The sequence below is a fragment of the Chiloscyllium plagiosum genome, chromosome 2, assembly GCF_004010195.1.
Source record: "Chiloscyllium plagiosum isolate BGI_BamShark_2017 chromosome 2, ASM401019v2, whole genome shotgun sequence".
Classification (NCBI taxonomy): Eukaryota; Metazoa; Chordata; class Chondrichthyes; order Orectolobiformes; family Hemiscylliidae; genus Chiloscyllium; species Chiloscyllium plagiosum.
The window spans coordinates 2,603,034-2,623,279 of NC_057711.1; the positions used below are offsets into that span (position 1 = coordinate 2,603,034).

A 20,246-nucleotide genomic window follows, 5' to 3' on the forward strand; every position below is an offset into this window, starting at 1 on the left:
CACTTGGTCTCCCATTGCTACGAAGCTAAAATATGGGTAGTCCAATAGTTGTTTAATAATACAGAAATTTGGTGAAAAGATGTGAATGTATTCTTTCTTGCTGCAAGGAACAGGTCATCTGTGTTATATCAATGTTCAATGTATTATATTCAGTGTTCTAAAGAAGAGTCACTTGTCCCAAAACATGAACTCTGCTTTCTGTCCATAGATGCTGCCAGATCTGCTGAGTTTCTCCAGCAATACTTGTTTTTGTTTGGCAGTTTGTCAGAAATTCTACTGAACTACCTCAATAACCATACTTCAATATATATGGCAGACCAGTGGTATAGAGAATTGAAGATTCACTGTGCTTCCTTTGGTATTTTTGTTTAAATTTAGAGAGAAGAGCGAACGTACATGGTGAGCAGCCTGCCTCCTGACACACCAAACTCCAAATATTCCATTTGCTCCATGGTCACACAGGCTGTCAGGTACTTTACACCAAATAGCTTTGGCCCACTTCATTTGTGTCGGTATATACTTGACTGGTTACATTAAATACTTCGCACTAAATTGCTGTTGAGAAAAGCTGTTTGTGTTTGCAGGTAAAGTTGGAATGACGATAGAGTACACTTCCAGTAAAGTTACAAGAATTGTTTCCATATTGTATTCACATGTTTTAATTGAATTAGCTTTATTGAACTGAATTAGCTTTATCGTCACTCACCTGAGTGCAGTGAAAAGTTTAAAAGTTGCCACTTCAGGCGCCATTTTGGGTACAAAGCTATCTCGGTACAGATTCTTGAGAAGCGTGCAAAACTTTGAGTCAGGACTTGAGCACTTAACCCAACTGGCACTTTCACTGTAGTATCGCGGAAATGCTGCACTGGCGGAGAAACTACTTTTCAGGTGAGGTGTTTAACCAAGACCTACCTCAGTTGAATGTAAAAATTGCAGCCACGCTATTCAAAGGAGAGGGAGCATTATCCATACTGGCATGGACAATATTTATTCGTCAACCAGCATCACTAAAATAGGATCTTTATTAACTGTTGATTTTTAAGTTCCTCACTTTAACTATATACTCTCATGCACACTGAACCTTTCCCATGGTTTTGAAACGTTGTCGATAATGTTTTGCAAATACTCTAGTTTATGAAGATCGTACGTTCAATAATAAGAATCTATTTTCCCTGGGCTATGATGGTGTTGATGTTACTGGAGTCCATACTGTGTAGATGTTTGTAGTTTGTGATTTCCTCTTGGCTATATGTGTAAATGTCTGAGTTCATGTTTTGCAGAATCCTGCAATGCTGTAATTGGTCTGTGAAAGTGCCCAACATGTGCTGTTGGAAAATGGTGAGTGTCTATACTTGTGGGTATGTGCTGGTCTTGTCTATGGGTTGTTCTAGACGTCCATTATATTTGAAGGGGTGGAATATCAAGATAGTCTAATATTATCAGTGAAGCTCAAAATAATGAGCAATGTGATAAATTGAGTGCATCTTGTATTGACACCACTAAGAGGTGTCTTGTAGCCTTGCCAATGGGTATCTTACAATCTGCTATAAATTCTAAGATATGATTGTTAGTCTGATCTTTGAAGATGCTGTTCAGTTCAAGGTTTGCATAAAGATTTGTAGCTTGGGTGCTGGTTGTCGTAGATTAGATTAGATTAGATTAGATTACTTTACAGTGTGGAAACAGGCCCTTCGGCCCAACAAGTCCACACCGACCCGCCGAAGTGCAACCCACCCATACCCCTACATTTACCCCTTACCTAACACCTACGGGTAATTTAGCATGGCCAATTCACCTGACCTGCACATTTTTGGACTGTGGGAGGAAACCCACGCAGACATGGGGAAAACGTGCAAACTCCACACAGTCAGTTGCCTGAGGCGGGAACTGAACCCGGGTCTCTGGCGCTGTGAGGCAGCAGTGCTAACCACTGTGCCACCGTGCCGCCCATAAAGTTGCGGGTGTGTTTGCCGAGCTGGGAAGTTGATTTGCAGATGTTTTGTCCCCATCTAGGTGACACCTTCAGTGGCTTTGGAGTCTCCTGTGAAGCACTGCTGCACTGTCTCTTCTGGAATTTTTGGTTCCGTTGATTCTGGTTGCTCGTTGTGGTGGCCGGTATATTGGGTCGAGGTCTATGCGCTTGTTGATTTGAGTCCGTTGATGAGTGCTGTACTTCTAGAAATTCTCTGGCTGTCCTCTGTTTAGCTTGTCTTATGTTCATTGTGTTGTCCCAGTTGAATTTGTGGTCCCTGTCATCTGTGTGTGGGGCTACTAGGGACAGCTGGTTGTGGCGTTTAGTGCCAAGTTGGTGTTTCTGGATGTGGGTTGCTAGTTATCTGTCTGTTTGCCCAATATAGTGTTTCATACAGTCTTTGCATGGAATCTTGTAAATCATGTTTGTCTTGCATATGATGGGTATAGGGTCTTTTGTCCTGGTGAGTTGGTGTCTGTGTGTGGCTGTCGGTTTATCGGCTGGTCGGAGAAGTCTGGCTGTCAGTTCCGAGATGTTTTTTAGGTCAGGTAGCGTGGCTAGCGAGATAGGTTGTGGCATGTCCCTGTCGCATAGTAAATGCACTATAAAAATGTACAGGAAAGCCACACACACCAACCAGGTCCTGAACTACAACAGCAACCATCTGAACACTCAAGAGAAGCTGCATTCGGATCCTGTTCAAAAGGGCTACAACACACTGCAGCACTTCTGAATTACGAAGGGAAGAAGAAGAACATCTCTACAAAGTCTTTACCAAGAACAGGTATCCCTGCAACTTCGTCCACAGATGCCTAACAGACAAACAATGAGACAGGGATATGCCACGACCTAACTCACTAGCCACGCTTCCTTACCTAAAAAATGTCTTGGAACTGACTGTCAGACTTCTCCGACCACTGGGATTCATGACAGCTGAAAAACCGACAGCCACGTTCAGACAACAACTCACCAGGACAAAAGATCCTATATCCATCATGTACAAGACAAACATAGTTTATAAGATTCTATGCAAAGACTGCATGAAACACAATATAGGGCAAGCATGCAGACAATTAGCAATCTGCATCCATGCATACCAACTAGCCACTAAATGCCATGATCAGCTGTTCCAATTAGCCCCACACAGATAACAACAGGGAACACAAATTCGACTGGGGACAACACACAGATCATAGGACAAACCAAACAGAGAATACCTAGAAGCATGATTCATCCACGGACTCGATCAATAAGCACATAGACCTAGACCCAATATACCGGTCATTACAATGGACAACTGGAAGCAGCAGGAACAGAACTAAATAAATTCCAGAAGAGACAGTGCAGCAGCACATCACAGGAGGCTCCAAAGCCACTGAAGATGTCACCTAGACAGAGGACTAAATATCTGCAAATCAACTTCATGGCTTGGCGAACATACCCACAACTACAATACTGTTCAATTTATTCCAGGTGAAAAACTGAATTATAATTAGTTGGTGTTGATCATAAGGCAACAGTAAATTTCAGCCATATTCGGTGACTGATTTGGTCATATAAACATTATTTTGCATCTGTAGTAATCGCATTAGTGTTTGGCCTGAAGTATGGTGGATTGACAATGGATGCAAATAATAAAGAAATACTTTTTTAACAGAAGTGACCTGTCTCCATCTCCATCAATGCCATTGCTTGTCAGTTTACCTAATCTGTCCCATTATATTATTTTTATATTCTTTATTCCCCTTCCATTAATTGCCCCTTTTCTGAGGTACAGTTCCCCATGAGCACATAGCTTTCAGATACATTGGCTGCATGGCCACTTTTTGCATGAGACGACATGGATGGTGGAGAATGATATTGATTCTACTTGTGCTATGTACACTTTTGGCGCAACCTATTCACTACCGTTATTTACACTCCATCCTCTGCATTTCAGCCTTTTCAGCCAAGCTTTCTATTCCCTTTTTATCGCATGGACTACCTGTTTTCAAAAGAAAACATACAAGCAATTTACGATAATCAGTTCCAAGGGTAGCAAATTTTATATTCTAACCACTCAGCAAATTAGTTTCTCTTTATTTCTTGATCAGATGTATTAATAACAATCTTGCCTTCAGAGCAGTTTTAGATTCTCCCACAAGTTTTATCTGCATCTTCCCATTCTTATTTTAAGGCCTCCTGATGGGTCATCTCCGAGTTTTCTCTTTTTCCAAATGGGGAAGCAGATAAATCTTTAGCTGCTTAAACTTTCTGGAAAATAAAACTCTCAGTTTTGGTAAGACCATTATAACTGAGTTTGGGCCAATGATTGTGAAAGTGAGAGCATCTCTCAGAATAGATAAATTAAGGACTGAATGGCTGCACTTAACTTCTGTCATGGCGCGCTTTTGGTACTTTTGTTTTTAAACAAAAATAGTTAAGACTGCTCATTCAAAAATTCTCTATTCATTAGCCTTATGCCTATGGTTTCAATGTAAGTGCAGTTGGATTCCATAAGATTTGCTTTGTGAATTTTATAATTTTATGTCTAAAATTATGTCGATAATTTTATAGACCAGTGAGCCTTACTTTGGTTGTGGATAACGTGTTAGAAAAGGTTATAAGAGATAGGCTTTATAGTCATCTCAATAGGAAAAGTTGATTAGGGATAGTCAACACAGTTTTGTGAAGGGTAGGTCATGCCTCACAAACCTTTATTGAGTTCTTTTGAGATGGTGACCAAACAGGTGGATGAGGGTAAAGCGGTTGATGTGGTGTATAATTTGATAAGGTTCCCCACAGTAGGCTACTGCACAAAATATGGAGGCATGGGATTGAGGGTGATTTAGCAGTTTGGATCAGAAATTGGCTAGCTGAAAGAAGACCAGAGGGTGGTGGTTGATAGGGAATGTTCAGCCTAGAGTTCAGTTACTAGTGGTGTACCACAAGGATCTGTTTTGGGTCCACTGCTGTTTTGTCATTTTTATAAACCACAGGCCATAGAAAGATGGGTTAGTAAATTTGTGGACGACACTACGGTCAGTACAGTTGTGGATAGTGCCAAAGGAACATCGATAAGCTGCAGAGCTGGGCTGAGAAGTGGCAAATGGAGCTTAATGCAGAAAAGTGTGAGGTGATTCATGTTAGAAGGAGTAACAGGAATGCAGAATACTGGGTGAATAGTAAGATTTTTGGTAATGTAGATGAGCAGAGAGATCTCGGTGTCCATGCACATAGATACCTCAAAGTTGCCTGGTATGGAGGGAAGATCTTGGGAGAAAAGGCTCAGGGACTTGAGGCTGTTTTCATTAGAGAGAAGAAAGTTGAGAGGTGAGCTAATAGAGACATATAAGATAATCGGAGGGTTAGATAGGGTGGACAGTGAAAGTCTTTTCCTCGGATGGTGATGGTGAGCATAGCTTCAAATTGAGAGGTGATCGATATAGGATAAATGTCAGAGGTAGTTTCTTTACCCAGAGAGTTGTAGGGGTGTGGAATGCACTGCCTGCAATAGTGGTAGATTCACTAAGTTTAAGGGCATTTAAATGGTCATTGGATAGCCATATGGACGAGAATGGAGCTGTGCAGGTTAGTTGGGCTTCAGATTGGTTTCACAGGTCGGTGCAACACCTTTGTGTTCTATGAACTAACTGCTCTGTCTTGTTCTGTTCTCTGTGTAGGAGCTGTTCCAACCAGGAGGTTTTAGCCAGCTCTTATCTCTTCTGGATGAGCAGGACGTTCAGAACGTTGGAAGATTTTCAGCATTTTCCAACGGGCGCGTTCACATCAGTTTCTGTGACGGTGTAAGACTGAGTACGTACTGGAACTTTGGATCTCGGTGTGCAGAAGAGACAGAGACTTTGTTGAAGGTCAGTCAGTCAGGGTATGTGGCAGGGAAATTGTAGAATTCCTTGATGGAGTGGGTAAGAATAGCATTGTTGTCATCTAGTCATGTGTGATATTTGGAGCTGTTTTGTAAGTATATCCATCTGTAATTAAGAACAGAGGAACAGTCGGGGTGAGAAAGGCCATTAGATCCATTGTACTTACCGTTCTATTACTCCAAATGGCATTGCATTATTCTCCAGCACCTTACATCATCACTCTTTCCATATATTTTGTAGCCTTTGAACTCAATGATGTTGAATGGTGTTTGTCATTATCTATACTATTCATACTTCAGGTATCTCATGTCATGTCTTGTAACCTTCTGTTCAGACTGCAGATAGTCATAAAGATGTACAGCATGGAAACAGACCCTTCGGTCCAACTTGTCCATGCTGACCATAATCCTAATTTAATCTAGTCCTATTTACCAGCACTTGGCCCACATCCCTCTAAACCCTTCCTATTCATATATCCATCCAGATGCCTTTTAAATGTTGTAATTGTACTAGTCTCCACCAACTCATTCCATACACACACCACTCTTTGCTTGAAAAAAGTTGCCCCTTGGGTCTCTTTTATATCTTTTCCCTTTCGCCCTAAACCTATACCCTCTAGTTCTGGACTCCTCCACCCCAAAGAAAAGACCTTGTCTATTCGCCCTATCCATGTCCCTCATGATTTCACAAGCATCTATAAGGTCACCCCTCAGCCTCTGACACTCCAGGGAAAACAGCCCCAGCCTATTCAGCTTCTCCCTATAGTTCAAACCTTCCAACCCTGGCAACATCCTTTTGAAACTCTTTTCTGAACCCTTTCAAGTTTCACAGTGTCCTTCCAATAGAAGGGAGACCAGAACTGCACGCAATATTCTAAAAGAGGCCTAACCAATGTCCTGTACAACCATAACATGACCTCCCAACTCTTATACTCAATGCTCTGACCAATAAAGGAAAGCCCCCTTCACTATTCCATCTACCTAGACTCTACTTTCAAGGAACTATGAACTTGCTCTAAGGTCTTTTTGTTCAGCAACACTCCCTAGACCTTACCATTAAGCGTATAAGCCCTTCTCTGAGTTGCCTTTCCAAAATGCAGCATCTCACATTTACCTAAATTAAACTCTATCTGCCGCTCCTCAGCCCTTTGACCCATCCAATCCTGTTGTAATCTGAGGTAACCTTCTTTGCTGTCCACTACACCTCCAATTTTGGTGTCATCTGCAAACTTACCAACTATACGTCCTATGTTCACATCCAACTCATTTATATAAATGATGAAAAGTCGAGTACCCAGCACTGATCCTTGTAGCACACCACTGGTCACAGTTCTCCAGTCTGAAAAGTACCTCCACCACCACCACCATCACCTTCTGAGGCAGTTCTGTATCCAAATGGCTAGTTCTTCCTGTAGTCTGAGATCTAATCTTGCTAACCAGTCTAACATGAGGAACCTTGTCAAATGCCTTACTGAAGTCCATATTGATAACATCCACCATTCTGCCCTCATCAATCATCTTTGTTACTTTTTCAAATGTTAGTGAGACATGATTTCCCATGCACAGTGCCATGTTGACTATCCCTAATCAGTCCTTGCTTATCCAGTTACATGTAAATCCTGTCCCTCAGGATTTCTTCCAACAACTTGCCCACCACTGATAGACAATTGATGCTCCACTTTCCTTCATTTTTCACGTGGGCTAGTTCCTGTTACCCCTCTCTCCAGTGACTATCAGATAGATTCAAATGAAAACTCAAGTCTGTATATTCTGCTCTACTTATTGCCATTCACCTTCTGATTGTTGACCTCCATGTTGTCAAGGAGACTGACATCTCCGTTTAACACCCGATGCCAAAGAACACACTTCTGACAGTACATCTCTGTTCGAGGACTGTATCAGAGTGGATATTTGGATGATTAGTAAATCTTGGTATGAAGCCAGAAACCACAAACTTGTGTGAAAGTGCTTCCTTGAATTGCTACAACTCTCTCAACTGAGAAAGAAGATTGTGGCTCCAAGTCCCACTCCAGACACTTGAGCATATAATGCAGATTGACAGTTCAGAATGTAACTGAGGGAAAGCTGCTGCCTTTCAACTGCTTTAACCCTTCTGACCTCTCAGGTGGATGTAAAGATCCACTGCACTCTTTGCAAGAATATCAGGGAGTTCTTCCTGGTCACTTAACCAATATCCTGACCAACATCATTAAAGCATGCATCTTCAACTCCTGTTTTTTCATTTTTCTTTATGGGAGCTTGTTGTGCAAAATCTATCACTGGCTATAAAATATGTGGAGCATCTTGAAATTGTGAAAGACAAGTGTGGCATTTTCAGGTACATTTCATAGTTCATATGAACATATGATCTACTTCTGCGATTATTTCATAAGGCCCCTCCAGGCTGCGCTGCAATTCAATAAGATCAAAATAGATAAGTTTGTTTTTTAAATTCCAATTCTCATCTACCCCAATAACACTTTATTCCCCTGCCTAACAAGTGTACATCTGTCTTTAAAATACTCAATGATCCCACTGCACTGCCTTCTGAGGCAGAAAATTCCAATGTTGGACAACTCTCTGAGAGAAAAATAAATTTCCTCATCCCTGACCTGAAAGGGTGACCCCTAATTTTAAAGCAGTGCTTCCTACTTTTTGATTGACCCACAAGAGGAAACTTTCTTCCTACGTCCACCTTTGTCAAGATCATTCCGGATAATACACTTCAATCAAGTCACCCCTTGCTTTTCTAAACTCCAGTGGAACAAGGCCACTTGGTATGTTGAGGCTGCTCCACCAATGCAACGAAGTTGTGGTAGATCTGATTATCAACTCCAATTTCCTGTATTTTCCCTGTAAACTTTGATGTCCTTACTGAATAAAAATCTGTCAATCTCAGCTGAGCATATACTCAATTACCTAGCAATGGAAGGTTTTGCGGTAAAGAATTCCACAGATTCACGACCCTTGAAGATGGCATTCCTCCTCATCTCTGTCTTAATTATGACATCTCACTCTGAGATAATGCCTTATGGTCCTCGAGTCTCCCCAAGGGGAAACTTACTTTACTTGTTAATTATTTGAATGTGTGTAAGAACTCTTGCTATCCATTTTCAAGTTCCTAGCCAGCTTTTTCTCTCATTCCAGTTTCATCCTCCTGATTAATTTTTTTTGTTGTTCTCCGCTGTTCTTTATATTCTGACCAACCACTTATCTTAATGTAGTTTTATGCTTTTTCTTCAGGTCTGAGTTGCCCTAACTACTTCAGTTAATCACAGTACTTCCTCGTTTAGAACCTTTCTTTGTCGTAGGAATATACATATTCTGAATATTGTGAAATATCCCACTTAATGTGGCAGCACAGAGGAACCACGCAGAGCAGAGGAAAATTACTTCTACCGTGTATTCAAAAAGAATGGGTACCCAATGTGCACAGTCAGCTGACTTCTCAGCAACAAAACCCAAACAAGCAGACAAAACCCTAGCCACTCTGCCCTACATTAAAAACATCTTTGAAATGACTGCTAGACTACTCAGACCCACCAACACACTTAAACAGCAGCTAATGAACTTTAAAGACCCTATACAGACAACAAGCAAAACTACTGTGCAAGGACTATAACAAACATTACATTGGACAACAGGCAGAAAACGAACCACCAGGATACATGATCACCAACTAGCCACAAAATGACATGACCCTCTCTCACTAGTATCCTTACATATGGATGAGGAAGGCCATCACTTTGACTGGGACAACACATCCATCCTAGGACAAGCCAAACAGAGATTTGCACAAGAATTCGAACTCCATCAACAAACACATCGAGTTAGACCCCATCTACCACCCCAGGAAATGACATCAACCCAAAGAAACCCAAACATATAACTAGAAAGCAGGAATCATGTATACTGCTTCGCCTGAGGCCCACTGAAGATGTTCCCTAGTAGGGTGACGAAACGTCTGGAAATGAACCTCTCAGCTCAGTGAACAAACCTACATCCAGAACCTCAACCTGAGCTATAAATCTTCTCAAAACTCACTTATTGTCTGCCATTGAGACTTTATTGATCTCTCCCTGTAGTATGCCAGCTCTTCGGTCCTCAATTTTCCTGTCTGATGAACTCTGGTTAACAGACAAAACTGACTAAGTTTCTGTATTTGATAAGCTATTTATTACAAATAAATCAATTATAACCACAGGGAAACAACTTATGAATTAATAACTTAACTCTCAACTAAAATACTGCCCCTTCTTAACCACCCCGCAAACATGTGTGCACACATGCGCATGCAGACAGACATAGACAAAAATAAAAATGTTAAGAACAAAGGACAATACAGCACAGGAACAGGCCTTTCGGCCCTCCAGGCCTGTGCTGACACATTTTGCCCTTCCATGGTAAAACTGTCTTCACTTACCAGGATCTCCATCCCCTCCCCCTCCCCCCTTTTAGCAGCATGTTCAAGGCATTCACTGCCCTTTATGTGAAAACCTTGCCTCGCACATCTCCTTTAAACTACCTCCCACCCTGCACCTTAAATTTGTGTCTCCTAGTAATTGACCCCTCTACCCTGAGAAAGAACTTCATACTTGCCACTCTATCCATGCCATTCACAATCTTATAAACTTCTATCAGGTTGTCTCTCAACCTCCTGCATTCTAGTGAAAACAAACTCAGTCTATCCAACCTTTCTTCATAGCTAAAATCCCCCATACCAGGCAACATCCTGATAAACCTTTTCTGTACCCTCTCCAAAGCATCCACATCCGTCTGGTAGTGTGGTGACCAGAACTGTACGCAAGTGTGGCCGAACGAAAGATCTCTAAAGCTGCAGCATAACCTGCCTACCTTGTACTCAATGCTCCTTCAAGTGAAGGCAGGCATGCCATTGGCCTTTTGTACTACTTTTACCTACCTGCCACCCTCAGTGATCTGTGGACCTGCACACTCAGTTTCCTCTGCATATCAATGCTCCAAAGGGCTCTGCCATTCACTGTATAGTTTCCACCTGCATGTGACCTTCCAAAATGCATCTCCTCTCATTTGTCCAAATTAAACTCCATCTGCCATTTTACTTCCCATGTCTCCATTTGATCTATATCCTGCTGTATCCTCTTACAAGCTTCCTCACTAGCCGCAACCTCAACAATCTTTGTATTGTCTGCAAACTTATGAATTAGGATAGATCCCATCAGGAACTGGGGACTTATTTACCTTTAGTACTTTTCAGGCCGCATATCACTACTACTTACTTTTTAATAGTAACTTGGCATAGAAACTCAATACTCCCTTCCCGGAGTTCATCCTCCACCAATACCTTCCCTTTGGTGAATACTGACACAAATTCCCACTCACCTATCTCTTCTGGCTCCACACACAGATTCTCTTCATTGTCTTTGAGTGAACTAATTCTTTCCCTGGCTCTCCTCTTGCTTTTTATATATGTATAAAAGTGAAAAAGGAATATTATGGAACACTGTTCAATATCACTGGTTCACCGGATTCAGTGATGTAAATGTTTTGTTGAGTCCTTCTAGTCTTTAGTCTTTACGTCTTTTCAGTTTTTAACTGCAGACACAGGTTGTTGGCACACGAATTGTTCATTCTCTTAGTCACTGGTTAGAGGCAGCAACCTTAAGGCAAATGGTGAGTGGGAATTGCTAGCTATCTTCCAATGTTCTGTTACTACTCTGTAAAGAGAGAGGAAGATCCTGTCATCTTCTCCTGTTCACACACAGGCTGCACGCCTATCCAGGGGCCAATCAGAGAATTGTTATCCTGCCAATGATTCCTGACCCATTCAACAGTCTGTCTTTGGCAAAACTGCCCCAAGCGCACACCCCATGATGCTGATGAGTCTCCAGCATCTTCTCCCACTGCTTAAGCAAGGCAACACCCTATAATCTGTTATTGTACTGTTGTGGGAAAAAATCACCAGCCTCTGAGTCAGAGTCAGGGTTCAACAACAGAGTTTATTGTACAGGGAAATACCGGAGCTCTGGGGAGAGAAAGACACCAACAGCACAGTAATCAGTTGCGATTCTTCTCTCAACCTGGTGCACATGGCAAGATACTTTTATACATTTTGTAATATAATAGGTCAGTGATGAGGTTATTATCTTTGTAACATAGTTTGTTTGTTGTAAATATTGCAGAATCGTTGATAGTTTCTGTGCAGTCATTGTCAGTTCCAGCTCAGCCTTTGTTAATTTCAGCGTAGTCGTTGTCAGTTTCAATGTCTGCGCTGATGTCCATTGCTGTAGAAATGGGCACTAATCGCTCTTCCTGAGGAGGACAATTACTGCAGCCCTGGCTATTAGTGTTGAGTCTGTATCAAACTGTTAGCATTTCTATCAAAGGTGTTGGCTGGACCCAGACTCTTCGGCAGGCAGTACACACTACTCATGTATTGGAAATGTGTTGCTGGAAAAGCGCAGCAGGTCAGGCAGCATCTAGGGAACAGGCATTAGCCCTTCTTCATTCCTGAAGAAGGGCTAATGCCCGAAACGTCGATTCTCCTGTTCCCTCGATGCTGCCTGACCTGCGCTTTTCCAGCAACACATTTCCATCTCTGATCTCCAGCATCTGCAGACCTCACTTACTACTCATGTATTGTCTCCCCCACCCGCCCTAAACTAATCAACTCGGTTGTGAGAGCATTGTGCTGGCTTTCTGGTGGCCTCAGGCAGTATCTGTGTTTGCTCTGCTATCTCTCTCCATATTGTGGTCCGTTGGCCATCTTGTGGCTCAGTGGCCGTCTTGTGTGTCCGTGTACCTAGTGTCACCCTGCCCAATGCCATCTCCCTCTTCAGTATGCATTGTGCAATAACAATGTATTCTAGTAGATTGTTTTAAAGCTGCAACATCTCCTTCCAATCTTTTGTTTGAAGCATAATTGTTTTCCCATTTTGTATATGTAAACTTATATTAAAGGTGCAGTAAAAAAATTAATTGATCTGTGAGTGCAGTGCAGGATATGTACCAGTGCAAATAGAAAAACTTACCATTCATTGGAATAATGCTGTCTTTCATATTCACGGTCCTCCCTTTTTCTCTTTCAGCTGCAAAAACATGTGCTCTCTCCTGTGGTATTCAATGAAACACAAACTGACCTGATGCCTGGTTGGTGTCAGTTACTGTGCCCAGATGGATCCTCCCATTTGGTACCAATGTATTCTGCTGGACGATATCAGAGGTAAGAGACAGTCCATTGGTGCATTTCATGTATGGCTTTAGATGCACTTCTCCTCTTATTTTGGTTCTCATTCTCCCTCTCCCACCTTGCCGTTTCGCACGGTATCTCTCCCATCCTTGCTTATTTTGTTGTCTCTCTTTTTTGCTCTTGCCCTTGCTTTCTTGTTTGCTCTGTCTTATTCAAAGAGATAATCTTCTGCCTTGACCTTCACCATTTGTCTTAAATCTGTGCTTGGACTTAGTGCATCTCCTGTCAATGGAAACAATTTTGTCTCTTTATTACTCAAACAAAATGCTTTAGAATTTTGAACACTGTTAAATCTGTAAGGAAAGCAATCCCACACTCTCCATCGAACTGAAGTCATTCATCTCTGATATCAGTTCACTTCAATCAACCCATTGGTAGGCAGTACACTGAGCAGCATGTAGTGCTGGGTGATCTGGATTGTGTGGATTCATAGCTTTGACACACAAACCCCATACTGAATCTCAGAATTATTAAGGTGCTGAAGGAGGCCATTCAGCCCATTCTGTCAGCATCAGCTGTCTGAATGAGCCTTATCAACTGGTTCCATTCTTCTGCCTTTCTACCTTGAGCCTGTGCTTTGTATAGTTGTTTCATAATCTCTTGAATGCCTCGATTTGAATTGGTCTTCACACTTCAAGCAGTGCAATCCAAACTGAAACCAGTTGTTGTGTAATTTTTTTTTTGTTTTCTCCTGTCACATTTGTATTTTATGCATATGACATTAAATCTGTGTCCTGGTTAGGTATACCACTGCAGCGATGGATTGGTGTCAGTGGGTGAGTAAAGGTAACCGGAAGAAAACATCAGTGGACCATCCCAATTCCCAGGTTAATGCACAGGATGAGAACAGGTGAGGGAGTTTGTTCTGTTCTGTTCTTCAAGTGGAAGGTTATTAGGCGCTGTTTAAAAGGATTTATTTAATTACTTCCTGGCCATCTGGTTAACAGTAATCTGAAACCATCAGAGTGCTGAAGTCTCTAAACAGGTTTGTGACAAATGCACACAGCTGCACTCTGGGGGTTGCACCAGAGTACTCTCTGTATAGAGACTCGGCCCACCCATGCAAATCCAACACAGTCTGCAAAACAGTCATCCTTCCTCCTAAAGTACCTCGATCCAGATATTCCAGTCCCCAACCTGCCCCAGTGGTATTATCTCCATCAACCTACTCATCCATTCCATTGCTTTTGAGGACAATGATCTGACAACAACTTCTATTGCTTCAAGACACAGCTTTCACTCGCAGAACCACTGGCTCAATGCATTGGTTCACTTATGCTCTTCAGGGAAGAGGGCCTGCCACTCCTTACCAAGTTCCACCATAGAACACACCAGATGGCCTCCTTCTTTAGAGACCGCAATTTCCCTTCCCACGTGGTTAAAGATGCCCTCAACGCATCCTCATCCACATCCCGCACCTCCGCCCTCAGACCCAACCCCCCCAACCGCAACAAGGACAGAACGCCCCTGGTGCCCACCTTCCACCCTACCAACCTCCGCATAAACCAAATCATCCGCCGACATTCCCCCCACCCCCAAACAGACCCCACCACCAGGGATATATTTCCCTCCCCACCCCTCTCCGCCTCCAAACAGACCCCACCACCAGGGATATATTTCCCTCCCCACCCCTCTCCGCCTCCAAACAGACCCCACCACCAGGGATATATTTCCCTCCCCACCCCTCTCCGCCTCCAAACAGACCCCACCACCAGGGATATATTTCCCTCCCCACCCCTCTCCGCCTCCAAACAGACCCCACCACCAGGGATATATTTCCCTCCCCACCCCTCTCCGCCTCCAAACAGACCCCACCACCAGGGATATATTTCCCTCCCCACCCCTCTCCGCCTTCCGCAAAGACCGCTCCCTCCGTGACTACCTGGTCAGGTCCACGCCCCCCTACGACCCACCCCCCCATCCTGGCACTTTCCCCTGCCACCGCAGGAACTGTAAAACCAGCGCCCACACCTCCTCCCTCACCTCCATCCAAGGACCTAAAGGAGCCTTCCACATCCATCAAAATTACTCTATGCCACTCTCTCCCCACCCCCATCCTCCTCTAGCTTATCTCTCCATGCTTCAGGCTCTCTGCCTTTATTCCTGATGAAGGGCTTTTGCCCGAAACGTCGATTTTGCCTGTCCTCGGATGCTGCCTGAATTGCTGTGCTCTTCCAGCACCACTGATCCAGAAACTCCTTACCAATAGTAGCATTCAATCAGTTGAAGTGGCACAGATCAGAGATTGAACCCAGGATATTCCTAATCTATGTGGCCAATAGAATTTAGTTCAGAAGCTGGGCCTTCCAGCCCAGCAAGTCTGTCAGTGTTTATGCTCTACATTCATCCCCCATGTACCACATTCTGTACCTACTGACTCGGATGTGCCTTGATTGTCAAATGTGCATTACTAGTTTATTGTGAGTGTAATGACGTAGTTAATCTAGACCACTGCTGGATGCAATTTTGATTCCCTTCTACACCTCTCACTGCAGAGGTGGACGTGAGATTCTTGTTTAGAATACAAGGGCTACTTACAGCTTTGAGGAGGCTATAATCTCTGATCACTCCAAGCCATGTTTACATTCAGAGTGTACCAATAGTCAAAGACCTTTCCTGAGTTACATCCTTCACATACTTTTCTGTCTTTTCCAGATCTATCATTGCAGAGATTCAAAAAATACAAAAGTTTAATTGTATCCTTTTTGATATGTTCATTGACACGATGTTGGTGGTTTCTGGGTCAGATATGGAAAAGTTTAAGTTGGCTTATGGCATCTCACTTGTTTGCTCTTTCTCTTTTGCAGCAGTGATTACAATTCTGACGTGTCTTCTTAGATGTAAAGTGCTTTGGAAAGGCTTCAGCATATGAGGGGTTAAAAAAGCAAGACCTGAGCAACATTCAGGCATGGACTATAACTGGTAAATAACATATGCACCACAAGTGCTGCCAGTGACCTCCGGAACGAGAGGAGGTCTAACCATTGCCCCTTGACATTCGGTGACATCACCATCACTGAATTACCATTATCAATATCCTTGGGATTATCCTTGACCAGAAGCTTAAATGGACAAGCCATATAAACACTCTGGCTACAAGTGCAGGTCAGGCTGGGGGTTCTGTGGTGAATAACTCCCCACCGGACTTCTCAAAACCAGTCCACAGCACAATAAGGGAGAGTGATGGAATACTTTCCACTTGTGTGGAAGAGTGCAGCTCCAGGGCCTGGACATGCCAAGTGTAGCACCAGAAAACCTAAAAGTGAAGTGTCAGCCTAGTGAAGCTACCAAACAGGCCTAATTGCATGCTTATCAACAAGTGAAGCATGTGACAAACTGAGCCACATGATCCTACAGCCAATTGATCAGATCTAAGCTCTGCAGTCCTCCTACATCCAATCATAAGTGGTTATGGATTGAATAAATAATTGGAGAACAAGGCTCCACGAATATCCCCATCCTTGATAATGGGTGGATTCAAGTCCATCAGTGTAAAAGACAAGGCTGCAAGGAATGACTTCAGTTTGTTCTGAGTGGATGATCTATCTCAGACTCCTCTTGACATACCCTGCATCACTGATGCAAGTCTTCAGCCAGTTTGGTTCATTTCACATGAATCATAAAATGGCTGAAGGTATTGGGTACTGCAAAGGCCATGGGCTCTGACATGATGGTAATAGAACTGAAGACCTGTGTTCCAGAATTTGTCACACCCTAAACAAAATTGTTCCAATATGACTACAACACTGGCATCTACACAACAAAGTGGAAAATTGCCCAAAAGCAGGACAAATGCAACCAAGCCAATTACTGCCCCATCAGTCTACTGTTAACCATGTGCAAAGTGATCGTGTGGATCATTGTCATGCTGTCAAACAACACGTGTTTAGCAATAACCTGGTCACTCGCACTCTCAATTTTGGTTCAGTCACTGCCATTTAATTCCTGACTAAATCACATACCAGCATTTAACAGAATGAGCCCAAGTCAATGAGAATCAAGGGAGTGGTCTTTCCAATAGATGGAGTCATACCTAACACAAAGGAAGATGGCTTTGGTTGTTGGAGGTTAATCATCTCTATCCCAGGATATCATTTCAAGAGTTCCTTGGGGCAGTGTTCTGGGGCCAACCATCTTGAGCTGCTTCATCATAAGGTCAGAGGTGGGGTTGTTCGCTGATGATTGCACAATGTTCAGTGCCATTAACAACTCCTCAGTCCATGGTCATATGCAGCAGGATCTGGATGATATCCAAGCCTGAGTTGACTTATGGCAAATAACAAAAAACAATAGAAAGAAACACATTTTGAATATTATTGACGGTTTTGGAAACATGGTAAAGGAGCAGGAGAAGACAGTTTGGCCCATTGAGCCTGCTCCATAATTCAATAGGATCATGACTGATATTCTGTCATCGCAATACTCTAGCTCTCTCCTCATATCCCTTTGACACCTTTTAGTTTCTATAAATCTGTCCAATTCCTCCTTGAATATATTTGGTGGCTTCATCTCCTCAGCCTTTTGTAACAGACAATTTTACAGGTTCACCACACTTCGAGTGTAGCTATTTCTCCTCGTCTCAATTCTAAATTGCCTACCCCGTAACATAAAACCATGATCCCTGCGTTCTGGTCCCCAAGCCAGGGGAAATATCATCTCTGTATCCAGTCAATCCATTCTTGTCTGGATTTTATACATTTCAATGAGATCCCCTCTCATTCTTCTAAATGCCTTACCATGTCAGGAATTAGTCTGGTGAACCTTCACTGCAGTCCCTCTATGATGACTATATATTTCCTTGGATAAGGAGGCTAACATTGCATACGATTCTCCCAAGTGTGCTCTCACTAAATCCCTGTACACCTGCAGTGAGACTTCCTTGCTCCTGTACTCAGACTCTTGCAGTGAAAGCCAACATGCCATTTGTCTTCCTAATTGCTAAGGGCACCTGCATGCTTGCTTTCAGTGACCATTATACAAGGCAACCCAGGTCTTTTTGTATGTCAATATTTCCTAATCTAGCAATCTATATATAATTATCTGCCATTCGGGTTTTCCTGTTGCAGTGGACAACTTCAGACTTATCCACATTTTATTGCATCTGTTATGTATTTGCCACTCACTCAACTTGTCTAAGTCACCCTGAACCTCTTTACGTCCTCTGTAAATCCTTACAATCACACCTAGATTTGTGTTGACGTTTACTTCTCGTGTTACCCACTGAAGTATCCTGGAGATGAATCTTCAATTGGTGGGGGCTCCAGGACAATCCTGGAGGGTTTGCAATCCCGAATAATCTCTTGGAATTGCCTCTCTGCTTGTACATCTAAGTTTACAAAACCCAGAATTTCTCATTATTTTCTTCCTAATAAATTGATCAGCTTGCTCTCTCCCTAGTGATTTTTCTTTAATGCATGTGCCTGTAGTCCTTCTGGAGAACTCCAATTGTCTGAAGCACGACCCCCCATTGAACGCCATTCCTGACCTTTGCCAGCCCACAGAGAGGGACCAGAATATAGAGAGAGTGCTGAGACAGACAGGCCAAGCTATCCAAGAGATCGAGCTGGTGCTGGAGGCGAACAAGAGGGATGGAAATGAAACGAGAAGGAAGAAATGTGCAGGAACCATGGGAGAGCAAGGAAGTGCAATTGAAAGTCTTCTCGTGCAGCAAGGATTGCGTCTCTGACTTATTGAGGTCTGTGGCTGCTTCACTACGAAGAACACTCAAAAACTGCAATGCACTTTCAGACTATGCATCAGTAGTGATATCCCACTGCCTTGACTTCATATTCCCTTAGTTTATTGTGCAGAGTACCAGCCAGATCCCAAGGCAGAGGCATTCTTGATCTTGAACTCAGAAGCTCTGTAAGGAGGGCTATTAGTAACTTTGGGATGTTTCACTTGGTCCATGAACAAAATTTAATGCACATCTACTCTAGGGAAAACTGGAAGTACCATGGGTGCTGGACCACAAATGCTAGAGCATGGATTGCTGGATTAAGGCAGTACAGGCAGTATTAGCACATTCTGAGGACTGAATCCAATCCACACATTCAGTGCTCACGGGTGATGTTCATTGTTCTTCTAATGAGATGTTGATTAGCAGCACTGTCTATCTGTTAGACTTGCACGTTATGTTCTTAAAGCGCTTGAAAATAACTTGCTATATGCGAAGAATTTTGTAATATCGAATTGAACACCATTTGAATGCAAATCATTCTTTTTAATCATTCTATCTTTTGATAACTTGTGCAATTCAGACGACTTGTACATGACTCATAGCTACTGAACTTGTGTTTTTTTTAATCAGTCATCTTAGTCATGGATAAATGTTCTAATTATAAACTTTCGTGCAGTTATTTCTGATTTTGCACTTTATTCACTTAATGGTCAATAAAATGTACAATTTTTTTATTTTAAATCCATTTGTGTTGTATTGCTGAAATGCAGAATTTTGATGGATTCCTTATTTTGTGTCCAATGGGACATATACTTAGAATCTGAAAACAGTGGGGAAAGGTTTTGAATCTTTGGGTACTGAGTGATTTCTGAAGTATACTCCTTTTCACTGGGCTGGTCAGCCTTGCCGCCAAATGTCATTTATAGCACTGGAACAGACTCACGGCCCTTTGCGAATGTTTGTACTCCACGTGCTACTGTGTCTCATCTTATCAACATTCTTTCTCATTTCCTATTATAGCTTCTCTCTGAAATGGATCCGTGCTGTTGATTACAATCACTCACGGTAGTGAGTTTCACATTCACACAACAGTCTCTGGGTAAAACCAATTTAACTCATGATTGAAATTTATTTTTTGCAGGTTACAGTCAGTAAAAAATATAACTTCACTGTGGGAGAGATCAAAGCTAGTAGCCATTACCCTAAGGTAGTCTCCAATAAATCCTATAGGGAATTCAGTATAACTTCTTGAATCTTACTTTTTTTGATTTAGTGCAATTTTACTCATTTAAAAAGGTACTATGTCTAAATTGTCAGATCGCTTGTTTTACATTTAGGACTCCTGCCATTATTTCTTGTGTTCTTTTGACAGGTATTTTGGTGTGAGAGAGTATGGTGAGGAGATGTCGGCTGTGATTGGGGTTGTGTGTGTGTGTGTGTGTGTGTGTGTGACAAAGTGAAGTGGTTTGAAATTGAGAGCTACTTCTGGTTCTCTCAAGCA

At 42.5% G+C, this 20,246-nt stretch overlaps 1 protein-coding gene across 4 annotated transcripts in view; it reads left to right on the forward strand.

The window, feature by feature from the left end:
- c2h5orf34 (chromosome 2 C5orf34 homolog) overlaps window positions 1-19,671 on the forward strand; it is a 49,290-nt gene extending 29,619 nt beyond the window's left edge. For 3 of the 4 annotated variants that reach the window (XM_043703156.1, XM_043703166.1, XM_043703176.1), the window contains 7 exons: window positions 379-470; window positions 1,281-1,338; window positions 5,635-5,823; window positions 12,905-13,038; window positions 13,808-13,915; window positions 15,721-15,761; window positions 18,492-19,669. In XM_043703156.1, the coding sequence (XP_043559091.1) occupies window positions 379-470; window positions 1,281-1,338; window positions 5,635-5,823; window positions 12,905-13,038; window positions 13,808-13,915; window positions 15,721-15,761; window positions 18,492-18,751 (882 nt within the window). In that variant the 3' untranslated portion in view covers window positions 18,752-19,669. Of the gene's footprint in view, window positions 1-378; window positions 471-1,280; window positions 1,339-5,634; window positions 5,824-12,904; window positions 13,039-13,807; window positions 13,916-15,720; window positions 15,762-18,491 lie in introns of all 4 variants that reach the window. The other variant, XM_043703184.1, reaches the window with a different exon arrangement.
- The last annotated feature ends 575 nt before the right edge of the window (window positions 19,672-20,246 follow it).